The sequence below is a fragment of the Mirounga leonina genome, unplaced genomic scaffold (genome assembly GCF_011800145.1).
Source record: "Mirounga leonina isolate KUSES-001 unplaced genomic scaffold, KU_Mleo_1.0 Mir_150, whole genome shotgun sequence".
NCBI lineage: Eukaryota > Metazoa > Chordata > Mammalia > Carnivora > Phocidae > Mirounga > Mirounga leonina.
Window position 1 is genome coordinate 11926884 of NW_023270374.1, and position 20874 is coordinate 11947757.

General features: G+C 39.4%; 1 protein-coding gene across 2 annotated transcripts in view; it reads left to right on the top strand.

Annotated features, from left to right (window-relative positions):
• TASP1 (taspase 1) overlaps nt 1–19025 on the top strand; it is a 303312-nt gene extending 284287 nt beyond the window's left edge. For both annotated transcript variants that reach the window (XM_035005826.1, XM_035005827.1), the window contains one exon: nt 18444–19025. In XM_035005826.1, the coding sequence (XP_034861717.1) occupies nt 18444–18536 (93 nt within the window). In that variant the 3' untranslated portion in view covers nt 18537–19025. The remainder of the gene's footprint in view (nt 1–18443) is intronic.
• The last annotated feature ends 1849 nt before the right edge of the window (nt 19026–20874 follow it).

The following is a 20874-nucleotide window of genomic DNA, read 5'->3' on the forward strand; positions in this document are numbered from 1 at the left end:
TGGATTGCTGATGGATGAGGGGAATAGGGAAGGCAATGATGACTTCTAAGAGTTTGGCCTGAACAGTTGGAAAAGTGGAGTTGCCATTTACTAGGCTTGAGAAGAATGAGGAGACGTAGAAAGAGCTCAATTGGGGTATGTTAATATTGAGATGGCTGTAAAGCACTGAATGGAGATGCCCAGTAGATAGTTGGATGTATATGTCAGGAGAGAGGACTAAGCTAGAGATGCATACTTAGGATCTCAGCAAATAAATGCTTTTTAAAACTAGAAGGCTGAATGAGATCACCAAATGAGTGAACACAGACAGGAGAAAAGAGTCCTGAGGATCTCTCGTGTTTATAAGTTTGGGAAATGAGGAGCCAGCAAAGAAGACTGTGAAATGGCCATAGAGGTTGGTGGAGAACAACATGAACGTCGTGTTTTAGAAATCAAGGAAAGAAAGTATTTCAAAGAGAAGAGGGTGACCAATTTTATCAGATGCAGTAGTCTAGTACCATGAAATTAGGTCTGAGGACAGAACATTGGATTTACGATTGGAAGGCATTTCTTACCTTGGTAAGAACTGTTTCACTGGAGTGGCCAAAGCAAAAACTTGATTGTAGAGCATTTACAGAGAGAACAGAAGGAAAAAACATTGAGATAACAAGTACAGACAAGTCTTTTGAGGAACTTTGCTGTAAATGGAAGTAAAGAAATGGGATGGTAACTGTTGGAGGAGTAGGTCTGGAGAGTTATTATTCTTTCCTCTTTCTCCAGTGCAATCAGATGCTTCACTTCTGTCCAAAACATTTCACAGATACATTTCTATAAAATGATCGGAGGAAAAGTTGTCTAACTGTTGAGCCGTGAAGTTCCCCAACATTCAGTTGTTAGTGCGGTGAGGAAGAACCAGCAAAAGGAGCTGAGGCTTCAGCATTAAAGTAAAATAAGAGGACACTCTTTATAGTAGTTTGAGTGTGGCTGGAATTAAAGGAAGGCATTAACATTTGGGATGAGTTGGCTTAAAAAGTCACACAGAATTCTTTATTGAAATGTAGGGGAGGAAAATTTTTTCTCTGTCCTTCTAGATTCTTTTAGCTGGTCTGTTAATTAAAGTGACATAAAACAGATTAACAGGAGAAAAGCAAATTTAATTATGTACATATAGGAGTCCTATAAAAACCACTGAGACACAAGGACAAGTGAGTCAGTTGAGGCTTGTATGCCATCCTGAGCTAAGGAATGGAATAGGGGCCTGGGAATTGCAAGGGGAGGAGGGTAATTCACAGTAAGAAGAGCAGATGTTTGGTAATTAGATGTTTGCCCTGCCCTATAGATAGGCCTTTCAGATACAAAATTATCCCCAGTAATGGCCCTCTTTCTGGCCAGGCCTCCTATCTAAGTTCTTTTGAGTGGTTAAAGGTCTCAAAATTTTCTTGATTCTGCTGGGTCTCAATTGCCCTCAGCTCAAAATAATCCACATGCCGAAGTGGCATATTTTGGGGTCATGTATTTTGCTCCCCCTTAGAAGGATGTCTAAACCATTAAGTGCTCACATGCCTATCTTGCTCTAAGAAGAGTGGGCTGGGTTGAGTAATAAGTTTATACCATTTCCCTGACATTTAACTGTGCACCTTTTTTTCAGAGAGCATTTCCCAGGATGCAGCAGGAGTTCAGCTTGGGACATACTGCTGTCTAGGTCTCAATGCCTTAGCAGTTAGTTCTTTGGCGTTTCATGGGTCAGATCAATAAGAAGTCAGGAAGCAGATGGTTTTGACAAGGAGAACTTTCTTCAAAGGGTTTGTTAGTGGTTTTCATTTTTACCCCTCCCAAATTCCTCACTGACAGATCAACTGATATTCTCAGGAAATAGTCCATTACACAAATGGTAGTTTCACTCTTTATAATAGTTTAAACATTAGCCTTTCATTTCTTTTCAAATGCAAGATGCTCTTTTCAAGTGATGGTAAAAATCTATGTTATCTGGCAGCTTACCAAGCAGAAGATTGTAACTGACATTTTGGATTTTCACCCAGTATAAATCATCAGGATGTTAAGACTTCTGTACCAGGTTCTCTAAGAAGAGGCCACTGGGCTGTCTTTACCAAGGAATTGGTGGCCCAGAGCCTCCCCCTACAGAATTGAAGGTAAACCCCTTACACCTGGGCCTGCAGGACTCAGCTAGATCCTCTCCTCTTAGCTCAGCATCTCATGCCACCATTAGCCCCTCAGAGAAGAAATATCTGAGACACCATGTTATGTACCTAAGGTCACACAGCTACAAAGAGGTAGAGCTAAGATTCAGGCTGGACAGTGTGAACTCTGGAACCAATCTTCTAGCCACTTAGTCGTCTGGCGAGGCCTAGGCTGGAGATGTATATTTGCGAGTCTCAGCATATGAATGCTTTTTTAAAACTCTAAGACCAGCTGAGATTACCAAGGGAGTGAACACAGACAGAAGAAAGGAGGCCTAACTCCGGGGAACTCCGTGTGTATAAGTTGGTGACAGGAGAAGGAACCTGCCAGGGAGACTGAAAAGTTGTGGCTGTAGAGGTTGAGGAGAACCAGGTGAAATGGTGTCCTAAAGCCAAGGGAAAAAGGTGTTCCAAGGAGAACGGAGTGAACAGTTCATCCGGGTGCCATTGCTGGGTCCTGTGTGGACATTACAGTTATTTCGTTCATTCCTTTTCAGCAATGCTAGGAAATAGAGTGGGGACACAGTCCCACCTTCCAAAATGAATCTAGGACACTAATAAAAGGACATGGATTAATTTATAGATTGTGTTGCTGTATTGGACACTCACTAAATCACCATACTACATAATTAAGAAGGTACAGGAAAATAATGGGAAGAAAAAAAAAATTCAGCCCTGGCCCTGAGTGAATCCTTCTGGAATGCAGCAAGCTACCCCACATTAACTGCTGTTAACATTTTGGTATATTTCCTTCTGTTTTTGCAACTGTGATTTTTTTTTTTTTTACACACAATTGTGATTATGTGGAATACATGGAATGGCACATACTAATTTATTCTTTTAAAATCAGTTTTTAATATAAAAATAGTACATGTTTCTCTTAAAACATTTGATAAAGAAGAGTAAAGAAAATTTTAAAAATCAGAGTGGACATCAGGAGAAGGAAGGGAAAAATGGCGGGGGGTGGAATTGGAGGGAGAGATGAACCATGAGAGACTATGGACTCTGAGAAACAAACAGGGTTTTAAAGGGGAGGGGGGAGGGGGGATTGGTTAGCCTGGTGATGGGTATTAAGGAGGGCATGTACTGCATGGAGCACTGGGTGTTATACGAAAACAGTGGATCGTGGATCACCACATCAAAAACCAGTGATGTATTGTATGGTGACTAACATAATAAAATTTTAAAAAATAATAATAAATAAATAAATAAATAAAAATAAAAATCAGAGAAAATTAAGGCCTCTACAACCTGAGGTAGGTATGCATTAACATTATGGTATCAGATATGTAGTTACATTTCATCTGCATGACTTATCCACTGACCTTTCTTCCTTCCTGACCACCTATTATCCAAGAGGTAGCTTAGGGACAGGTTTTGCTCCTGCAGAGATAGGGGTGGGGTGAAAATCTAGCCTCCTGGGCCCTCATACTCTGATGTAGTGGGTCTCAGTAGGTAGTCATAAAACTACCCTCTAAGAACACCTCTCAATATTAAGCTGGGTCTAAGGAGAAGGTGATACAAAGTCCCAGGACCAATTGGGATTTTAGTTAGTTCTTAGAGGAGCTATTAAAAAATCTGTAACCTAAATTTTAGGAAAATTTAGACATGGATTTTTTGGAAAAATACTTATTCAAACATTTAGAGGGCCTTCCTAATACAAAACTATGTAGAATGTTAGAATCAGAAAGAATCCTGAATATAATTGAATTAAATTTTTCATCTTTACTGACAAAGAGGCTGAAGCCCAGAGAGCCAGTGACCTCTCAATCCTGAGACTTAATCTAGTTTGTCAGCAGCAGATTTAAGGCTCAGACCCAGTTCTCTGAATCCCAGAATCATCCTAAAACATGTTGGTAAAATTTGTGGCAATAACTTTTCTGAGCAAATGCTATGTCACCCTGGGAGACTATACAGTCATAAGCCTCCTGCAGTGAGAGGTGTGTCTCTTAACAGAGCTAGATTTAGAATCCTTCATGGTAAGGCTTTGTGGGAATAAAGAGAACCCTAAATTTGGAGTCCACAAGCTTTCATTCAAGTCTCAGTTTTTCCACTTCCTCTGTGACAGTAACAGACCACATAACCATTCTGGGCCTTGCTTTTTTTCAACTGAAATACAGGTATAGTATACATCTGGATGCAAAAGCACTATGGAAATTAAAGTATTATGTAAATATAGGGACTTGGTATTTTTATTAAGATATCATAAGGAACTAGGTTCACAAAGAACTAGTTTCTGCATCCTACAAAGACATAATTGCCTTCAGAGCAAGATCCATGTGTGTTTCATTCTTCTGTTCCCTCATAATAAGTGCCGAATAAATATTTGCTAAATAGTGGAGAGCTTTTATCACCTTTAGCAAAATGGAATACTCATGATAATTCTCCATGTGAGTGATGATAAATAGGTACTGTGGGACCTGCTATGTTTATGTGGATGCCTTCACAGGGCTTTTAAGTTAAAAATAGGAGGGCAGTCTTGTCTGATGTTGCCTGTCAAGTGTGGTGTCCTCTGCATGGTAAAAGAAGTAACAAAAGTTGCCTTGAGACTGGAACAACATGCTGTTCTCATCAGACAGCATTTTAAGGCTCCTTGGACATGATATTTATATGTGGGAACAATAGAAATTTTTCTTCTTTGTAGCCTTGTTTCAGTACTAACAATGAAATTCACTATAATGCTGTTTTTGTTTTGTCCACATTCACCACTGGATCTTTTATGGTATCCTTGTTTTAAATGTGGAAAACTAGGTAGGGTGACATACAGTAAAATGACTAACATATGGCATTCATTCCTCATTCTGTTGATATTTCTGATTTGTTAGCTTCAACTTAGGAATTAGATCTTGAAATTGCTCTGGCCTATTTATTACTTTTAGTGCAAGACAATGATGGAATAGAAGTAAAATACTTGTTTTTGGATTCATTAACAATGTATACACAAGCTAAATGAAGTCAGCGTCAGAGAATGTTAAAACTTGAGGGGCTATTTGGGTGTTGAGTTTGAGAAGTTCTTTATAGATCTTGGATACCAGCCCTTTATCTGTAGTGTCATTTGCAAATATCTTCTCCCATTCTGTGGGTTGCCTCCTTGTTTTCTTGACTGTTTCCTTTGCTGTGCAAAAGCTTTTTATCTTGATGAAGTCCCAAAAGTTCATTTTTGCTTTTGTTTCACTAGCTTTTGGAGATGTATCTTGAAAGAAGTTGCTGTGGCCAATGTTGAAGAGGTTATGGCCTATGTTCTTCTCTAGGATTTTGATGGATTCCTGTTTCACATTGAGGTCTTTCATCCACTTTGAGTTTATCTTTGTGAATGGTGTTAGAGAATGGTCGAGTTTCATTCTTCTGCACGTGGCTGTCCAATTTTCCCAGCACCATTTATTGAAGAGACTGTCTTTTTTCATTGCATATTTTTTCCTGCTTTGTCGAAGAGTTGAGGGTCCGTTTCTGGGCTCTCTGTTCTGTTCCATTGGTCTATATGTCTGTTTTTGTGCCAGTACCATGCTGTCTTGGTGATCACTGCTTTGTAATATAGCTTGAAATCGGGCAACGTGATGCCCCCAGCTTTGTTTTTCCTTTTCAACATTTCCTTGGCGATTCGGGGTCTTTTCTGATTCCATACAAATTTTAAGATTGTTTGTCCCAACACTTTGAAAAATGCCATTGGAATTTTGATCGGGATGGCATTGAAGGTATAGACTGCTCTGGGTAGCATAGACATTTTAACAATGTTTATTCTTCCGATCCATGAGCATGGAATGTTTTTCCACCTTTTTGTGTCGTCTTCAATTTCTTTCATGAGTGTTCTGTAGTTCCTAGAGTATAGATCCTTTACCTCTTTGGTTAGGTTAATTCCGAGGTATCTTATGGTTTTGGTGCTATTGTAAATGGAATTGTTTCTCTCATTTCTCTTTCTACAGTTGTATTGTTAGGGTATAAGAAAACATCTGATTTCTGTGCATTGATTTTGTATCCTGCCACGTTACTGAATTGCTGTATGAGTTCTAGTAATTTGGGGGTGGAGTCTTGGGTATCCACATAAAGTATCATGTCATCTGCGAAAAGAGAGAGTTTGACTTCTTCTTTGCCAATTTGAATACCTTTTATTTCTTTTTGTCGTCTGATTGCTGTTTCTAGGACTTCTAGTACTATGTTGAACCGTAGTGGTGAGAGTGGGCATCCTTGACATGTTCCTGATCTTAAGGGAAAGGCTCTCAGCTTTTCCCCATTGAGGATGATATCCACTGTGGGTCTTTCATAGATGGATTTTATGAACTTGAGGAATGTTCCAGAGGGACATTCCCTATACTCTGAAGAGTTTTAATCAGGAAAGGATGCTGTATTTTGTCAAGTGCTTTTTCTGCATCAATTGAGAGGACCATATGGTTCATCTCTCTCCTCTTATTAATGTGTTCTATCACATTGATTGATTTGCAAATAATCAAGTCAAAAAATGGACAGAAGACATAAACAGACACTTCTCTGAAGAATACATACAAATGGCTAACAGACACATAAAAAATGTTCATCATCATCATTAGCCATCAGGGGAATTCAAATTAAAACCACATTGAGATACCACCTTACACCAGTTAGAATGGCAAACATTGACAGGGCAAGAAACAACAAATGTTGGAGAGGTTGTGGAGAAAGGGGAACCCTCTTACACTGTTGGTGGGAATGCAAACAGTGTGGAGGTTCCTCAAAAAATTAAAAATAGAGCTACCCTATGACCCAGCAATTGCACTCCTGGGTATTTACCCCAAAGACACAGATGTAGTGAAAAGAAGGGCCATATGCACCCCAATGGTCATAGCAGCAATGTCCACAATAGCCAAACTGTGGAAAGAGCCGAGATGCCCTTCAACAAACAAATGGATAAAGAAGATGTGGTCCATATATACAATGGAATATTACTCAGCCAGCAGAAAGGATGAATACCCAACTTTTCCATCAACATGGATGGGACTGGAGGAGATTATGCTAAGTGAAATAAGTCACGCAGAGAAAGTCAATTATCCTATGGTTTCACTTATCTGTGGAACATAAGGAATAGCATGGAGGACATTAGGAGAAGGAAGGGAAAAATGAAGGGGGGGAAATCGGAGGGAGAGACGAACCATGAGAGACTATGGACCCTGAGAAACAAACTGAGGGTTTTAGAGGGGAGGGGGGTGGGGGGATGGATTAGCCCAGTGATGGGTATTAAGGAGGGCACGTACTGCATGGAGCACTGGGTGTTATACGAAAACAATGAATTGTGGATCACCACATCAAAAACTAATGATGTACTGTATGGTGACTAACATAACAAAATAAAATTAAAAAAAAAAAAGAACAACTTGAGGGGCTATTCTAGAGATAATCTAACCCAAAGTCCTCATTTTATAATTCAGAGACTTCACTGACTTTCCCACTATCACAGAGGCTTAGGAAGTGAGCAGCAGATCTTATGACCTATAGGTAAATCGGTTTTTGCTCTATAAAATATACACATTATTCTGGACTGTATTAAGCAGGTTCATGTGACACCATCAACTACTTGAGGACATCTGCTTTCAGGATGAAATCTAAAGACCAAACTATTTTTGGAGCAGTAAACTACATTCCGAGGTTTAATGCCACACACAAAGAATGCTCAGAATATACTTATTCACAAGTTATATCTCCTTGAAAGACAGCTCTTGAAAGCAGTGGGCAGGGAACTTCTGGGAAAAGGATGGGGGTGGTGGTGTCTCCTGACTCACTCATTAAGCGGGGAGAAATGCCCATAATAGACACAAAGCAATAAAAGCCAACCAGACACACTTCCCCTGCCCTTCTCCCTGGAATCGGTCATTTAAGGTCTATCACATTTGTGCCAGTAAAAGAAAGCACAGAGTGACTATTATCACATCAGGTAAGAATGTCCTTATGTAAGGACATAAGATATATTCAGCCAACAGAGCCACCTCACAGTACTAAATTTCCATGCCCTGAGTAGCACAGTGATAAAGAAGACAAACCTAGCCTATAGCTAAATGGGTCTTTATTCTATGAAATACACACATTATTCCATAGTATATTAAGAAAGTTCATGTGACACCATTAGTAGATGGAAAAATATATTACCGAGGACTCAACAGTTTGAAAAGTAAGTCAGAATTAACAGGAGAAAGGAAAATGGTAGGGAAAAAGACTATCTGTCTCCTCAAATGCTCCTGGTAAAGATTGAGCAGGAGGCACTGATGTCTCACTAGGCTAGAGTCCTGCTTTCCAGAAGGGAAAATGCTCGTGCAAACAAGGTTGCCGTAGTGTTTACCATATTCCTCCTCATTCTGACTTCATCAAAATGTTATTAATGTGGCCTAACATAAGAGACAGACAAGGCACACAGCCCCCACTTGACCACTGTTTAGATAGCTGATGTCTGTGTTGAGCTCTCTCTAAAAGAAGAGGATATGTGTGCTGACAATGCAATTCTGGTATAAATGAATGAACAGAATCTGTTGGACCATACTGTGTCAGTCTTGGGAAATCTGCAGGCTTTTATTTTCAGACTTTTTTAAGGTCCACAACTTCATTATCATTTTGATTGTTTCATTTCCATAAATATCATTAAAAATTTATAACAAACTATAATTAAAAACTATAAAATATAAAATGTCTAATTTGCAGTTTGTACTCTTGTTTCCCAACCCTCATTAAAAAAAAAAAGGCCTTTATTCATTTACCAAATATACTGAACCTCTCCCATATACCAGAGTATCCTTTAGGAACTAAGGAAAAAGCAATGAACAAAGAGATAAAAAAAAAAACAAAGAGATAAACTCCCTGCCCTCCCCTCTGTGAGGTGGCTCTCCCAGTGGGGGAGACAAGCAATGAATAAGATAAAGGAGCAAAGTAAATGGCTGGTTAGATAGCAGTAAGGACATAGGAACCCTTGAAACAGAGAGGGTGATGTAGTGAGATTCAGGGCCAGGGGCCGGTGTAACCCTTCCTGAATAGGCGGCTTTAGAGTACAGATCTGGCAGGGTTGAGCAAGCAAGCCACAGGGACATTGGGTGGAAGAGCTTTCTGGGCAGTGAGAACAGCATTCGTAATGGCCTTCAAGTTGGGGTGTGCTCTGTGGTTGCGTAACAGCAGGGAGGCAAGTGGAGAGAGAGAGGACCAAGCAAAGTGGGGAGAGCAGGAGGAGTTCAGCTCAGAGAACTAATGGAGACCAGAACATATGGGGCATTGTTGGATTTTACTCCATATCATTTTAAGATCTGTATCTATTATGGACTGGTCCTATTATGGACTGAATTGTGTTCCCACCCCAGCGCCCAAATTCATGTCTTGAAGCCTTAATCCTGAATGTGACTATATATGGAGATAGGGCCTTTAATGAGGTGATTAAGGTAAATGAACATAAGGGTGTGGCCCTAATTCAGTAGGACTCAGCGTCCTTATCAGAAGAGGAAGAGATACTAGGGATGCTGTGATAGAGAAAAGACCACCTGTAAGCCAAAGAGAGAGGCCTCAGAAAAACCAAACCTACTGATATCTTGATCTGTGAGAAAATAAGCTGATGTTGTTTAAGGCACCCAGCCTGAGGTATTTTGTTAGGGAAGCCTTAAGCAGACTCATATACTATCTTAACACCCAGTTCACTTTGATGAAAGAACTTTCTGCTAAATAGTCAAATTGATCTTGAACAAACTTTACAATATTAACTGACACCAACACTTATTTTATGTCAGTCCAGAAGGAGCTAATTCATTCTATAAGGTACTGTATTTGACTTAAAAGAGATGAGTGTACAGATAAGTCATCCAGAACAGAGCTAGCAAGCCAGTCCAGCCAGATATATGGTTTCTTTTGCATTGGCAGTTTGGAAGTATCTCTTCTAATTCTTTTGTTTCTGTCTCTCTGTCTCTTTTTTTTTAATAAAATGTAGAAGAATTGGTCTTTAGCTGGAATGAAGAGGTAAAATGCTGTACCTTCTCTTTCTATCCCTACCCCACCAACCATGTTCCCTCTTTAATCTCTTACTATCTTTCTTCTAACGAAACTGATTTCTTGGGGCGCCTGGGTGGTTCAGTCAGTTAAGCGGCTGCCTTCGGCTCAGGTCATGATCCCAGGGTCCTGGAGTCGAGCCCCACATCGGGGTCCCTGCTCAGCAGGAAGCCTGCTTCTCCCTCTCCCTCTGCCTGCCTGTTGCTCCCCCGGCTTATTTATGCTCTCTCTCTCACTATCTCTGTGTCAAATAAAAATAAATAAAAAATCTTAAAAAAACAAACAAACTGATTTCTTAACACCACAAAAAATGTTGGGGGGGAGTGATTGGCTGCTTTTGGAAGTTTATTATTTGCACCCTGAAAAGGCTGTGGAAAATCAAATATTTATCCTTCCTTTCTTACATAAACTTTGTTTTAGAATAGCAAAAAGTTGATGAGAGAAAGTTCTTCATAGAAGAATTTCAGCTCTTAATGTAGTGAGAATGACAGGAAACCATCCTTTGGGAACTCCCTCATGAAATAAGGGGTCTAAGCAATGATTATCAGTGGCCACTAAAACTGTTGGGCAAAAGGTTGGGGGAATTTCCTATGGAAGGATCAGGCTGCCACTACCCGAACCCAGTGGATCAAACCCACAAAAAGAGGATCACTAGATATTGGGTGCCTTCTGAACACACTCCACAGGAAGAACAGCCCCACCTGTAGAAAATTCTTGCCAAAAATGTACTTTAAGAAGGTAGCTACTACTTCACCCCAGTGAAGGAATCAAGGGTTGCCAAATTTTTCAAGAGAAGCTAGAAATCAAGATGCTTTTGTACAACTTCTGAATTTAAAAATATTTTCTATTTTTAAAAGTTGGAAAAACTGTGTGGCTCAAACCAAATAAACCTGTCAGCTCTCCCTTACTAAGGTCCAACATATCATTTTTCTGTTCCTCTGCGCTCCTGTTCTACTTGCCTTCCAGTGCCAGGGCCTCTGGAATGTCTTCCTCAATTCTGTGATCCACATCCATTTTCTCACTCATGACTTCCTATGACATTTATGTTTGGGTATCTGTGATATTGAGATTTATCATAAGAAATGTATATTTGATCTTCCTTCATGGTTCCTGACTCACAGCTTTCAAAACCCTTGGAATATCGTAAACATTAAGAGCAGTGGGATCATATTTTGTTATAATATTTGGTCTTTTGTCTTCAGTTCCTAAAATCGAGTTACATCCATAAAGGTGAAATGGGTGTCTCGTTACTCATGACAACCACTTTCAACCACACCTAAGCTTATGTTAATGAGGCAACTTTTGGAAAACCCCAAGGTAACCTAAGGATGGGTGTTGGTTGCCAGGGGAGCCAACCATGTGATTAAGAGTTGGAACTTCCAGCCAGATCCCCCAATGTCCAGGGAGAGGTGAAGGGCTAAAGATTGAGCTCAGTCACTAATAGCCAGTGATTTAGTCAGTCATGCCTATGTAATAAAGCCTCCAGAAAAAACCCGTAAGATGGAGATGGTGAACACATGGAGATGCCTGGACAGTGGCATGTTTGGGGAAGGCATGGAAGCTCTGAGCTGCTTCCCAGCTGCCTTGCTCTATGCATCTCGTCCATCTGGCTGCTCCTGAATTATATACTTTTACAATAAACCAGTAATTTAGTAAGTAAACTGTTTTCTTGAGTTCTGTGAGCCACTCTAGCAAATTAGCAAACTTGAAGAGAAGTCGTGGGAACCTGCCATTTATTGTGGGTAGGTCCATCAATCTGGACTTGCGATTGGTGTCTGGATTGGGAAGGAGGAACAGGCTTGTGGGACTGAGCCCTTAACCTATAGGATCTGACACTATCTCCTGGTAAACAGTGTCAGTACTGAGTTCAGCTGTAGGACCCCTGATCAATATCGGCAGTATAGAGTTAATTGCTTACTGGTGTTAGAAAACATACTTTGGAGTATTCTACCCTTCTAGTACATGGTTATGTGCTTTTGTTAATAGTTTTCTAATCATTTTATATGGCTGTACTTGTCTTCCCTCAATGCCACATGTTCTTAGAAGGCATTTCACCAGTATTCTACCATTTTGGTTTTCTCTGTAGCACCCAAATATGTCCACTGTTTTTGAGACTTAGTTATATAGCAAGCAGATAAATACAAATTAGTTATATAGCAAGATTAGTTATATAGCAAGCAGATAAATACAAATCTTTAGCAGTTACTAAGTACTCAGCAATTGTTAATTATTTTATCTGTAGCAGCAAAATAGCACCATCAAAAATACTGACCTAAAAATGTCCATTTTCTTGAACCTTACCTTTTAGCATGCAGCTAATAAAATACCTCATTCTATTTTTGCAGACTATCAAACTTTTAAAATTGAATTCTCCAATTCTTGGATATCCAGTAATCTACAATAGAGATTTTGCTGTATGATGTTTTATTCTATGGCTACGTGTTTGATTGAATAATGGTAATCTTACATCAATTGACACATATTTTCATTGCATGCAATATCTCATGTAGTCCTTATCAACCTGATCATAAATGCTACTATTATATTCATTTTAGAGATGGGGCCCTGAGAAGTTACATAGCCAGCAGAGGTTACACAGCTAGAAAGTGCAGAGGTCTGTATTGAACCATTACTGGTTAAGATAGCACCAGCTGCTCTAAGAAGGAAACCCTAAAATGTATAGTTGCTCAAACACAATAAGAAGTATGTTTCTTATTCCCATAAAATTCAAATTGGGGATTGTGATTAGTAGCAGGCTCTCCTCCAAGTTGTGAACCAGAGTCTCAGGCTCCTTATAGCACGTGGGCCTCAAGGTCATCAGAGAAAGAGTATGGAGAATGGTACATAAGAAGATTTTCTGCCATGCCTGTTAGTGGCACATAGCACTCTAGTCCACTGGCCTGATTCAGTCACGTAGCCACACCTAACTGAAAGGAAGCTGGGAAATGTAGTCCCTCAATGTGTCCAGGAAGAAGAGGAAATGCCCCAGCACCCAAGATGCTCTGATTTTGTAACCCATGCACATAGCCATCATGATAAACTGGCTCTGTAGATTTAACTTCAGAATTGGACATGATATGTTATATATTACATGTACTTTTTAAGCTTTTGGTGGATGAAAATACCTATGTGTTTTGAAATACTGTTTCTTAAGTCTCTCTGTGTGTAATGTTTTCTCCGTGTCATTTATTCTATTTGTAAATGCCTGTATTGCTTTGACAGTACTATCTTGCTTCAAGCTCTATTTTTAAAAAACAGAAAACCAAACCCTCAGAATTATGAAACCAATGAATAAAATATTTCCAAGGCTTTTTTTGGACCATGTCTGTCCAGATTTTACTTTTCTGATCCCACCAAAGGAGGATAATAACTTGTTTAAGAGTCTCTTCCCTTGACTCTTGTGGTAGATCTCAACAATTCTCCTAAGACTGGAAAGATGGATTAAAATATAACCACTAAATAAAGGCTTTGAGACTTTTAAAGTTAAATCGTGTGCTTCGAATTTTCCTAGAAACCACAAAAGAACAGTCACTAAGGTGGTCTTAAGAGATTTAAAGACATGAATATGAATGATAGGAAGTCTCAACTACTACTTAGATTGTGATTAAGACATCAAGGGATTATATAATTTCTATGATATTTTTTTCTTTAACTTTCTCATTTTAAAATCTTAGACTAAATTTGTTATTATACAGTGTTTGATTTTGTAACAAGATATAGGCATAAGAATATTGGCTTTGAATTAGTTTAATTTATAAGTGGATAATTCTTCAAGGAATGTTAACCTCAAGGATCTTTGTGTGTCGGTCAGGGAATTAGCAAGAAAGCAGAGAATTTTAAGTGTAAAGCCAGTGGGTTCCACTGGTATGGAGCTGTTAGCATCTGAGAAATCTAAAGCTCCATTTCTGTTCTAACAACACAATCACTTGGAAAATGGAAAAGTTTAGTCAGTCTAAAAAAAAAAAATCTATTTTAAAGAATTTGCTATGACAAACTAGTTTGACTTTTTAATCAAACTGGCTGGTCATACTAGTTAAAACACTTGAGATTCTTTATGCATTCATAAGTATAGCCCCTTGAGGGTGTATTTTAGTCACTTCACTCGGTAAGCATTTCCAGAGTGTGCCTTCTGGGTCAAGCACTTTGACAGGTGCAAGGAATACAGAGGCCTGTGTAAGACCAGCTCCTGCCTCCTATTGACTTTCACTTACAGAAGCTAAAAATTCAAAGCAGACCAAGAACCAAGGCAGTTACATAACAGGACAAGAAATGCTCAGATGGGTGCCACAAGAGCTAGAAGAAGAGCTTCTAGATTGAGTTGGGGATCCAGTCAAGGAAGTCTTTACTTGAGAAAGACCCAGAAAAGGACATTGGAGACATGGAATCATGGTTAGACAGGTATATGAGTAGAGCATGCAACAAGAAGTGGAGGAAAACAACCCAAAATGAACTCATCTGCTGCTTTTTCATATATGATTTTTATGGGCTATTTATCATTAGTTCTTAATTTTCATAAAAGTACATTGGTATTTAAATGGTTTTAAAGACACCTTGTTAAATTCTTAATGCTTGTAGGGTACCCGAGAGTCTACACAGTCCTTAGACAATGTAAAATACTTTATTGCACTTTTCAATGCTGACATATAAGTTCATTGTAGAAAATGGTCTCTTTTTAGCCACAAGAGGAATTCCAACCCACTTCTCTAAAAGAGCATTTCAAGATGAATACTCATATAAAACATTCTCTTAAACAGCTCCCACTGTTCATAATGTGATTTGATGCTCCATTGAAATTCCCACAGAAAGCTTCAAATACATCCTGGCTCAAATGTTTTCAGACCAAGGGCAGTTATTTTCTGATGAGTCAGAAGATCATGTTGATGGATGAAGCTGGGGAAGTACTGTCATTCGGACAGATGGTTAACCATTTTATTGCTCTCAAAACCAAGATCATGCCAATGTGTTTTGTAATCACAAAATCCCTCTTGACTAGATGATGATTTGGGGAGGGGGTAATCCTGAGAAGTTAATCTTAACTAGCTTGTCTAGTTGAGCATTTCTGTCTTATGTAAACAGCAAAATTTATACGAACCTCAATGTGTTTTTGAAGCATTTTGTCCATGTACTGTTAACAGATTGTCTCAAGACGACTATCATCTTTTCCAATCCTTTTTCTTTTCCTTCCTAACTCTCCTTGATGCTTTGTAGTTTAGCTCAGTTTATTTAGATGTTCTTCTATCATAAACCTGATTGGGGCAGTGTCAGAGATAAGTTTGAATTGGCCCTCTGTGTATTTGTAAATCTCAAGGGATTGCTATTAAGCCCTCTGGTCCATAGGGCAAGAATTTCTTCCTTCTAGCTCTGGTCTTTAACTTGGTCAGCAGGAAATCAGTTTCTTTAAGACCAGGATCCCCCTGGTCAAGTTGCAGGCCATCTGCTTGGACGTATGTTCACTCTTTGATCTTTAAACAATTAATTTATTCTCTGATGCCTGGATGGCCAGGCCTGCCAGGAGGTCCCACTGGACTCTCCCTGGATCTCTGGGAAACATGAAGACAGATTTTCCTGTGAGCTTCTCTCTTAGGGGACAGATATTTTAACAGACCTGACTGGAGAATTCCAATCTATTTGTGAACAGAATCTGATGGTGTTGATGCTTCTTCTACGGGGTTCTGCACTGTAGATTCATTCCTAGCTAGCCTCTTTTCTTAATGCTATCATGTGGAATATTATTCTCAACCAGGTAGGAAATTGTCATTTCTGCTTTATTCTTTTCTTTATTATTATTATTATGGTAGAATATACATAACAAAATTTACCATTTTCACCATTTTTTTTTCATTTTCACCATTTTTGAATGCACAGTTCAGTGGCATTTAGTACATTCATGTTGTTGTGTAACCATCACTACCATCCATCTCCAGAACTTTTTCATCTTCTCAAACTGAAAATTTGTACCCACTAAACAGTGACTTCCCATTCCCCCTCCTCCAACCCTTGGCAACCACCATCCTATTTCCTGTCTCTATGAACTTGACTAATAGATATCTCATATAAGTGGAATCTTACAATATTTGTTATCTTATATCTGGCTTATTTCACTTTGCATAATGTCTTCAAAGTTCATCCATGTTGTAGCATGTGTCAGAACTTCCTTCCTTTTTAGGGCTGAATAATAGTCCATTGCATGTATATACTATATGTCACATTTTGTTTATGAACTCTTGGGTTGTTTCCACCTTTTAGCTCTTGGGTCCCTGCTTTCACTTGTTTGGGGGTATATATCCATAAGTGGAATTGTTGGATCATATGGTAATTTTATGTTTAATTCTTTGAGGAATCCCCATACTGTTTTCCACTGGGGTTCTGCCTCATTCTTGATCCCTGTCATAGCTGCATGACTGTATTCATGAGTGGAAAAGGTGAGATTAGGGATGAAATTGACCAAAGGACTTCTACTCTTTCAGGGATTTGTTTTGTTTTGTTTTGTTTTGTTTAGAAGAATCTTAAAAAAAAAAAAAAAAGAATGATATCTAGGGAAAAAAATTCTCTTTCACCTCATGTTAAGGAATTCCTGGAGGAATAAAAGTAGCCCCATCAATATTGAACCCTGAGAATTGTGAGAATTGAGATTTTTGTGCCTGGTGTGACAAAGACTGCTGGGTAGCAGAATTAAACAAAGCACCCTGTTCTAACTCCTGCTAGGTTAAATGAGGAATAAAGAAACAATAGAGCCACAAGCTCTGGAGCCACAAGCCACTATGGACTCCTCAGGTACAGTGTATCCATATGGTGAGATCCAAGTTTGGCCTTCAGATGTAATAATGAGCCCAGATTCTGGGACACGGTTCCCAGAAGCATGAGCCTAGTGAGTGAACTCACTGATACTTGTGTCCCAGGAGATACCACAGAGACTACCTCACCCAGCTCTCTACCTGAGGCAACAGACCTCACCCTTGTAGGTTACAGGTTGCTTCCTGCCTTGCACACAGAAAAACTCAGTGCCTAGAGAACAGTTCCTATTCTCTAGAACTTTCCAAATTGTTGACTTATGTTAGCTCCTCTAATAGGACTTGCACAGTGAGATTCAAGAATACTGTCTACCCTCCAACTACAAGTCAGTTAGCTTAGCTGTCATTCCATCTAAAACATAGGCTTGTTTCATATTTGGTTGCATGAGAGGACATCATTCCCACTCTAGGCTTGGCCACTTCGCTGACTGCGTCCAAACAGCCTCACCCGGGGCTCAAACTCACTTCTGTTTGGTCCTTAGGAAAAACTTGTTTAGAGTAGCAGAATTAGAGAGGATTACCTAAGGGATATGCAGTCCTTCTGTTCTTCTTAGAAGCTCCCGACATTTATCTATCCCTGGATTAAGCCGGATCATCATCAAAAAAAAAAAGGAATTCCTGGCTGACATCATCCTGACCCTTATGGAACAGCTTTTACGATCTTCCATCAGGGCAGCGTCCTTTGAGTAAAGTTAACCCTCAGCCCTACAAAACTCCTCTTGGTACAACTGATGTCTTCACTCACCCACTAAACGTGGTACCTACTGTGTATGAAGCCCCGTAAGAGAGAGAGTTCCCGGGCCTTGTACCAGGAACTGTTATTCCCTTCTGAGCAGTTGGTTTGTTGTGATCCTGGACACACATGAACCAACTCTCTGGTCATGGAATGAGGAAGCTGAGGGATGGGGCAGCAGGCTGCCTCTAGCATGGGTACAGAACTCAGGCGAGATTTTGTGTGTTAATCTCATGCCTGTCTTTACCTTATTTTGTAAGCTTCTATTTTTCTTTCAGTCTCATTGCCTTACTTTTTAGGTTGTTGAATTATCTGAATTTTTGCAAGCTGTTCAAATCCCTTAGGGAATAAAATGTAAACGTGAATCAGGTATTCTCAGTTGCTTTGGAAGACAAAATGTATATAAATTATTAGTTTTCAGAGAACTAGAATATGCTTGATAAAGTTGGCCTTTAAACAATTAATTACTGTTCTGAATTCATGACTAAATTATAAGTTCTGTGCTCTCAGGAGCCTTAGCTATCTTGTTCATTCTGTACTTGCCGTTGCCAGTGCTGTGCTCAGCACATAGTAGATGCTCAGTAAACATCCCCTGCAAGATTTGACCAAACAGGATCTCTCTGCACTTAAAGGTTACCATCAGGGTTTGTAGATCCTGAGAAGCAAAGAGAGGCTGTGGCGTTCTGGTATTTCCTCCGCCCTTGTCGCTTATGGGAGGACACCGGTGGCACTTCTAACGCTCTCCTGTCTCCCTCTCTGCAGACTCACATTTCAAGACTCCCTCCCGGTGCGGTGGCGGGACAGTCCGTGGCAATCGAAGGCGGGGTTTGCCGCCTGGAGAGCCCGGTGAACTGACCCTTCAGGCTGAGCATGAAGCGTCCGAGAGGCATTTCAGAGCCTAGCGTTTCGGGGATTTTAACTGAAGTTGGATGTTTTATCTTCGCCGTTTTATAATTCCTCTTTGCAGCCTCGTGCACGGCTCGCTGCTGCAGTTCGCGCTTAGTGACGTGCGGGTCTTCGGCGGGTGCGCGGGACTGAGTGTGCGCGCGCGTGCAGTGCGTGTGCCTGCTTCTCTCTCGATGAAATACGAGCTCCTTATTGTGTAACCTATGACCGGGAATGAGTAAATCATCTTTACAAAATGTGTGCTTTACTGTTTACAAGTAAAACCTAAAGTTGCAAAGGAAACATTTTTGATTTCACACAGAGGTACCAGCTGTCGTTGATGTGATGTGTCTGAACTGAGGAGTAAATCTACATGTTTAAATGATTTGACAGTGGTAGTGCTCCATTTAATAACAGTACTAAGTGATAAAGTGTTTTTATTCGTTAACCAGTTTAAGTGGATCCTGTGGTAACTTAAACTGTTATTCTCATCCCTCATATGGGGCATTTTTCTTTAACAAAGAATGGTTTCAGTGAAACAATCTAGCAGAGAATTAAGGTCAGAACCTTTTTAAATAATAGTCTTATTGATAAAGTTTGTACTTCTTTCCTCAAGCTTTTCTAAGCTTAAATACTGCATATCTTCAAGCTATATGTACTATATAATGAGAGAATATGTAAAGAGAACATACAGGAATGCACAGTCCTTAATTTGTGTATAATGGAATGTTATTTACAATGTAACACTGTAAATAAGAAAGCAAAATTTATGGGAAAATTCAATATTATCTTTGTTTCTTGTTTAAATATATTTTTAAGATAAAGGCACAAAAATAAAAGAAGCATATTACTGGGTATAGTGTGTGACTCCTCTTCTCAGACTAATAAATTATCTTTTGAATCCTAGATTGGAGAGCCATTTTTTATTTTGTTTGTAAAAAGTTACTTCTTCCAGAAATCATACCTTTATCTTTTTTGCTATGATTCTGATAGTTCAAAACCAGTCTTTGTGCAGTTAGGCTGGACACTAACAAGATGAAAGTTGAACTTTGTTCATGATTGAATGGTCAGTTTCAAGATCCCTAAAGTTTTTATTGCAGGTTGATAAAAAAATAACAAAGGGAAGGAATAAGAACACTCTGCTTTGGAAAATTGTAGTGGCAGCTGAAAACCCAAGGGTTTCAGTTGATAAATTGCTTCTAAATGTTATATTTCGTGATTCTGGAGCCACATAAGGAAACCAAGACTTTCCTTTTGATTTTTTGTGCAAGAAGTGGCTATCAAGAAGATACTAAAGATAGCCTTGCTCAGGGAGAGGAAGTTCCCTGCACCATATAATCATGGCTCTGGGCGGTAACTGATAAAGCCCCAGATGAAATTATACACTTGACATCGATGTATGGCCAAATTATAAAGGAAAGACAACCAAAATGGAGTGGGTGTAAATATGAATGATTTGGGAGTTGCTGATTTATATTCCTTGTACAGGCAATTACATTTGTCTCGCTGTGTTCCCGTAGACAGGTTGGTGCCGTGGTATCTGTTTCTCATTCTTAATGAGGCTGAGAACTTAGTAAGCGATGGGCTGGCTGGTGGGGAGCCTTTGGCTTCAAAAGCTTTCAAAGACCCGTTACCTGTTGGCAGGGTTTTTTGAGGAACTGGACTGGATCACATAAAACTATCAGGACACTTTGGAGTCTGAAAATCATCTGACCTACTTCACCAGGAATGCCATTTCTTTTCATCTTGTTTTGACTTTATTCTACTCATATTTAAAAGTTTGGGCTTGTTAAAAACCCCTTTTATGAAGAGTTTAAAAACTGGTCAGTGTAAAAGAGCACAGCCCCTCCAAGAACGGTTTGTTAAGACTTTATTCTCCAATTCCTTTTTTTTTTTTTTTTTAATTTAAGGAATAGTGTCAAACCAGGAGGCAAAAAAAAAAAAAAAAAGTGATACTCAGAATCCTGGAGGCAAAAACATAATGTGTGGTATAAGTTCCTTAGTGATCAGATCAGATATTAAAGAGCAGATCCTGGAACCAGAGGATAATCAACCTCATTTCACACAAAAGTAGAAAGGGTCAAAAGAGATAAGAAAGTAACCTCATTCCCTAGTCTGGCTTATATCACCAAGATGCTGAAGCAGTATTTTAACACGGATGATCTTTACTGTATGCCTATCTTCTGCTTCTTTTCAAGCCCTGATCATTGGATGCTTGGTTCTCCTGAGTATAAGTAAGCCTGGTCTGGATTCCTCAAGGCCATCCCTGTGATTCTGCTCTGGGTTTGGAAGCGGGAGTTTTCTGGAA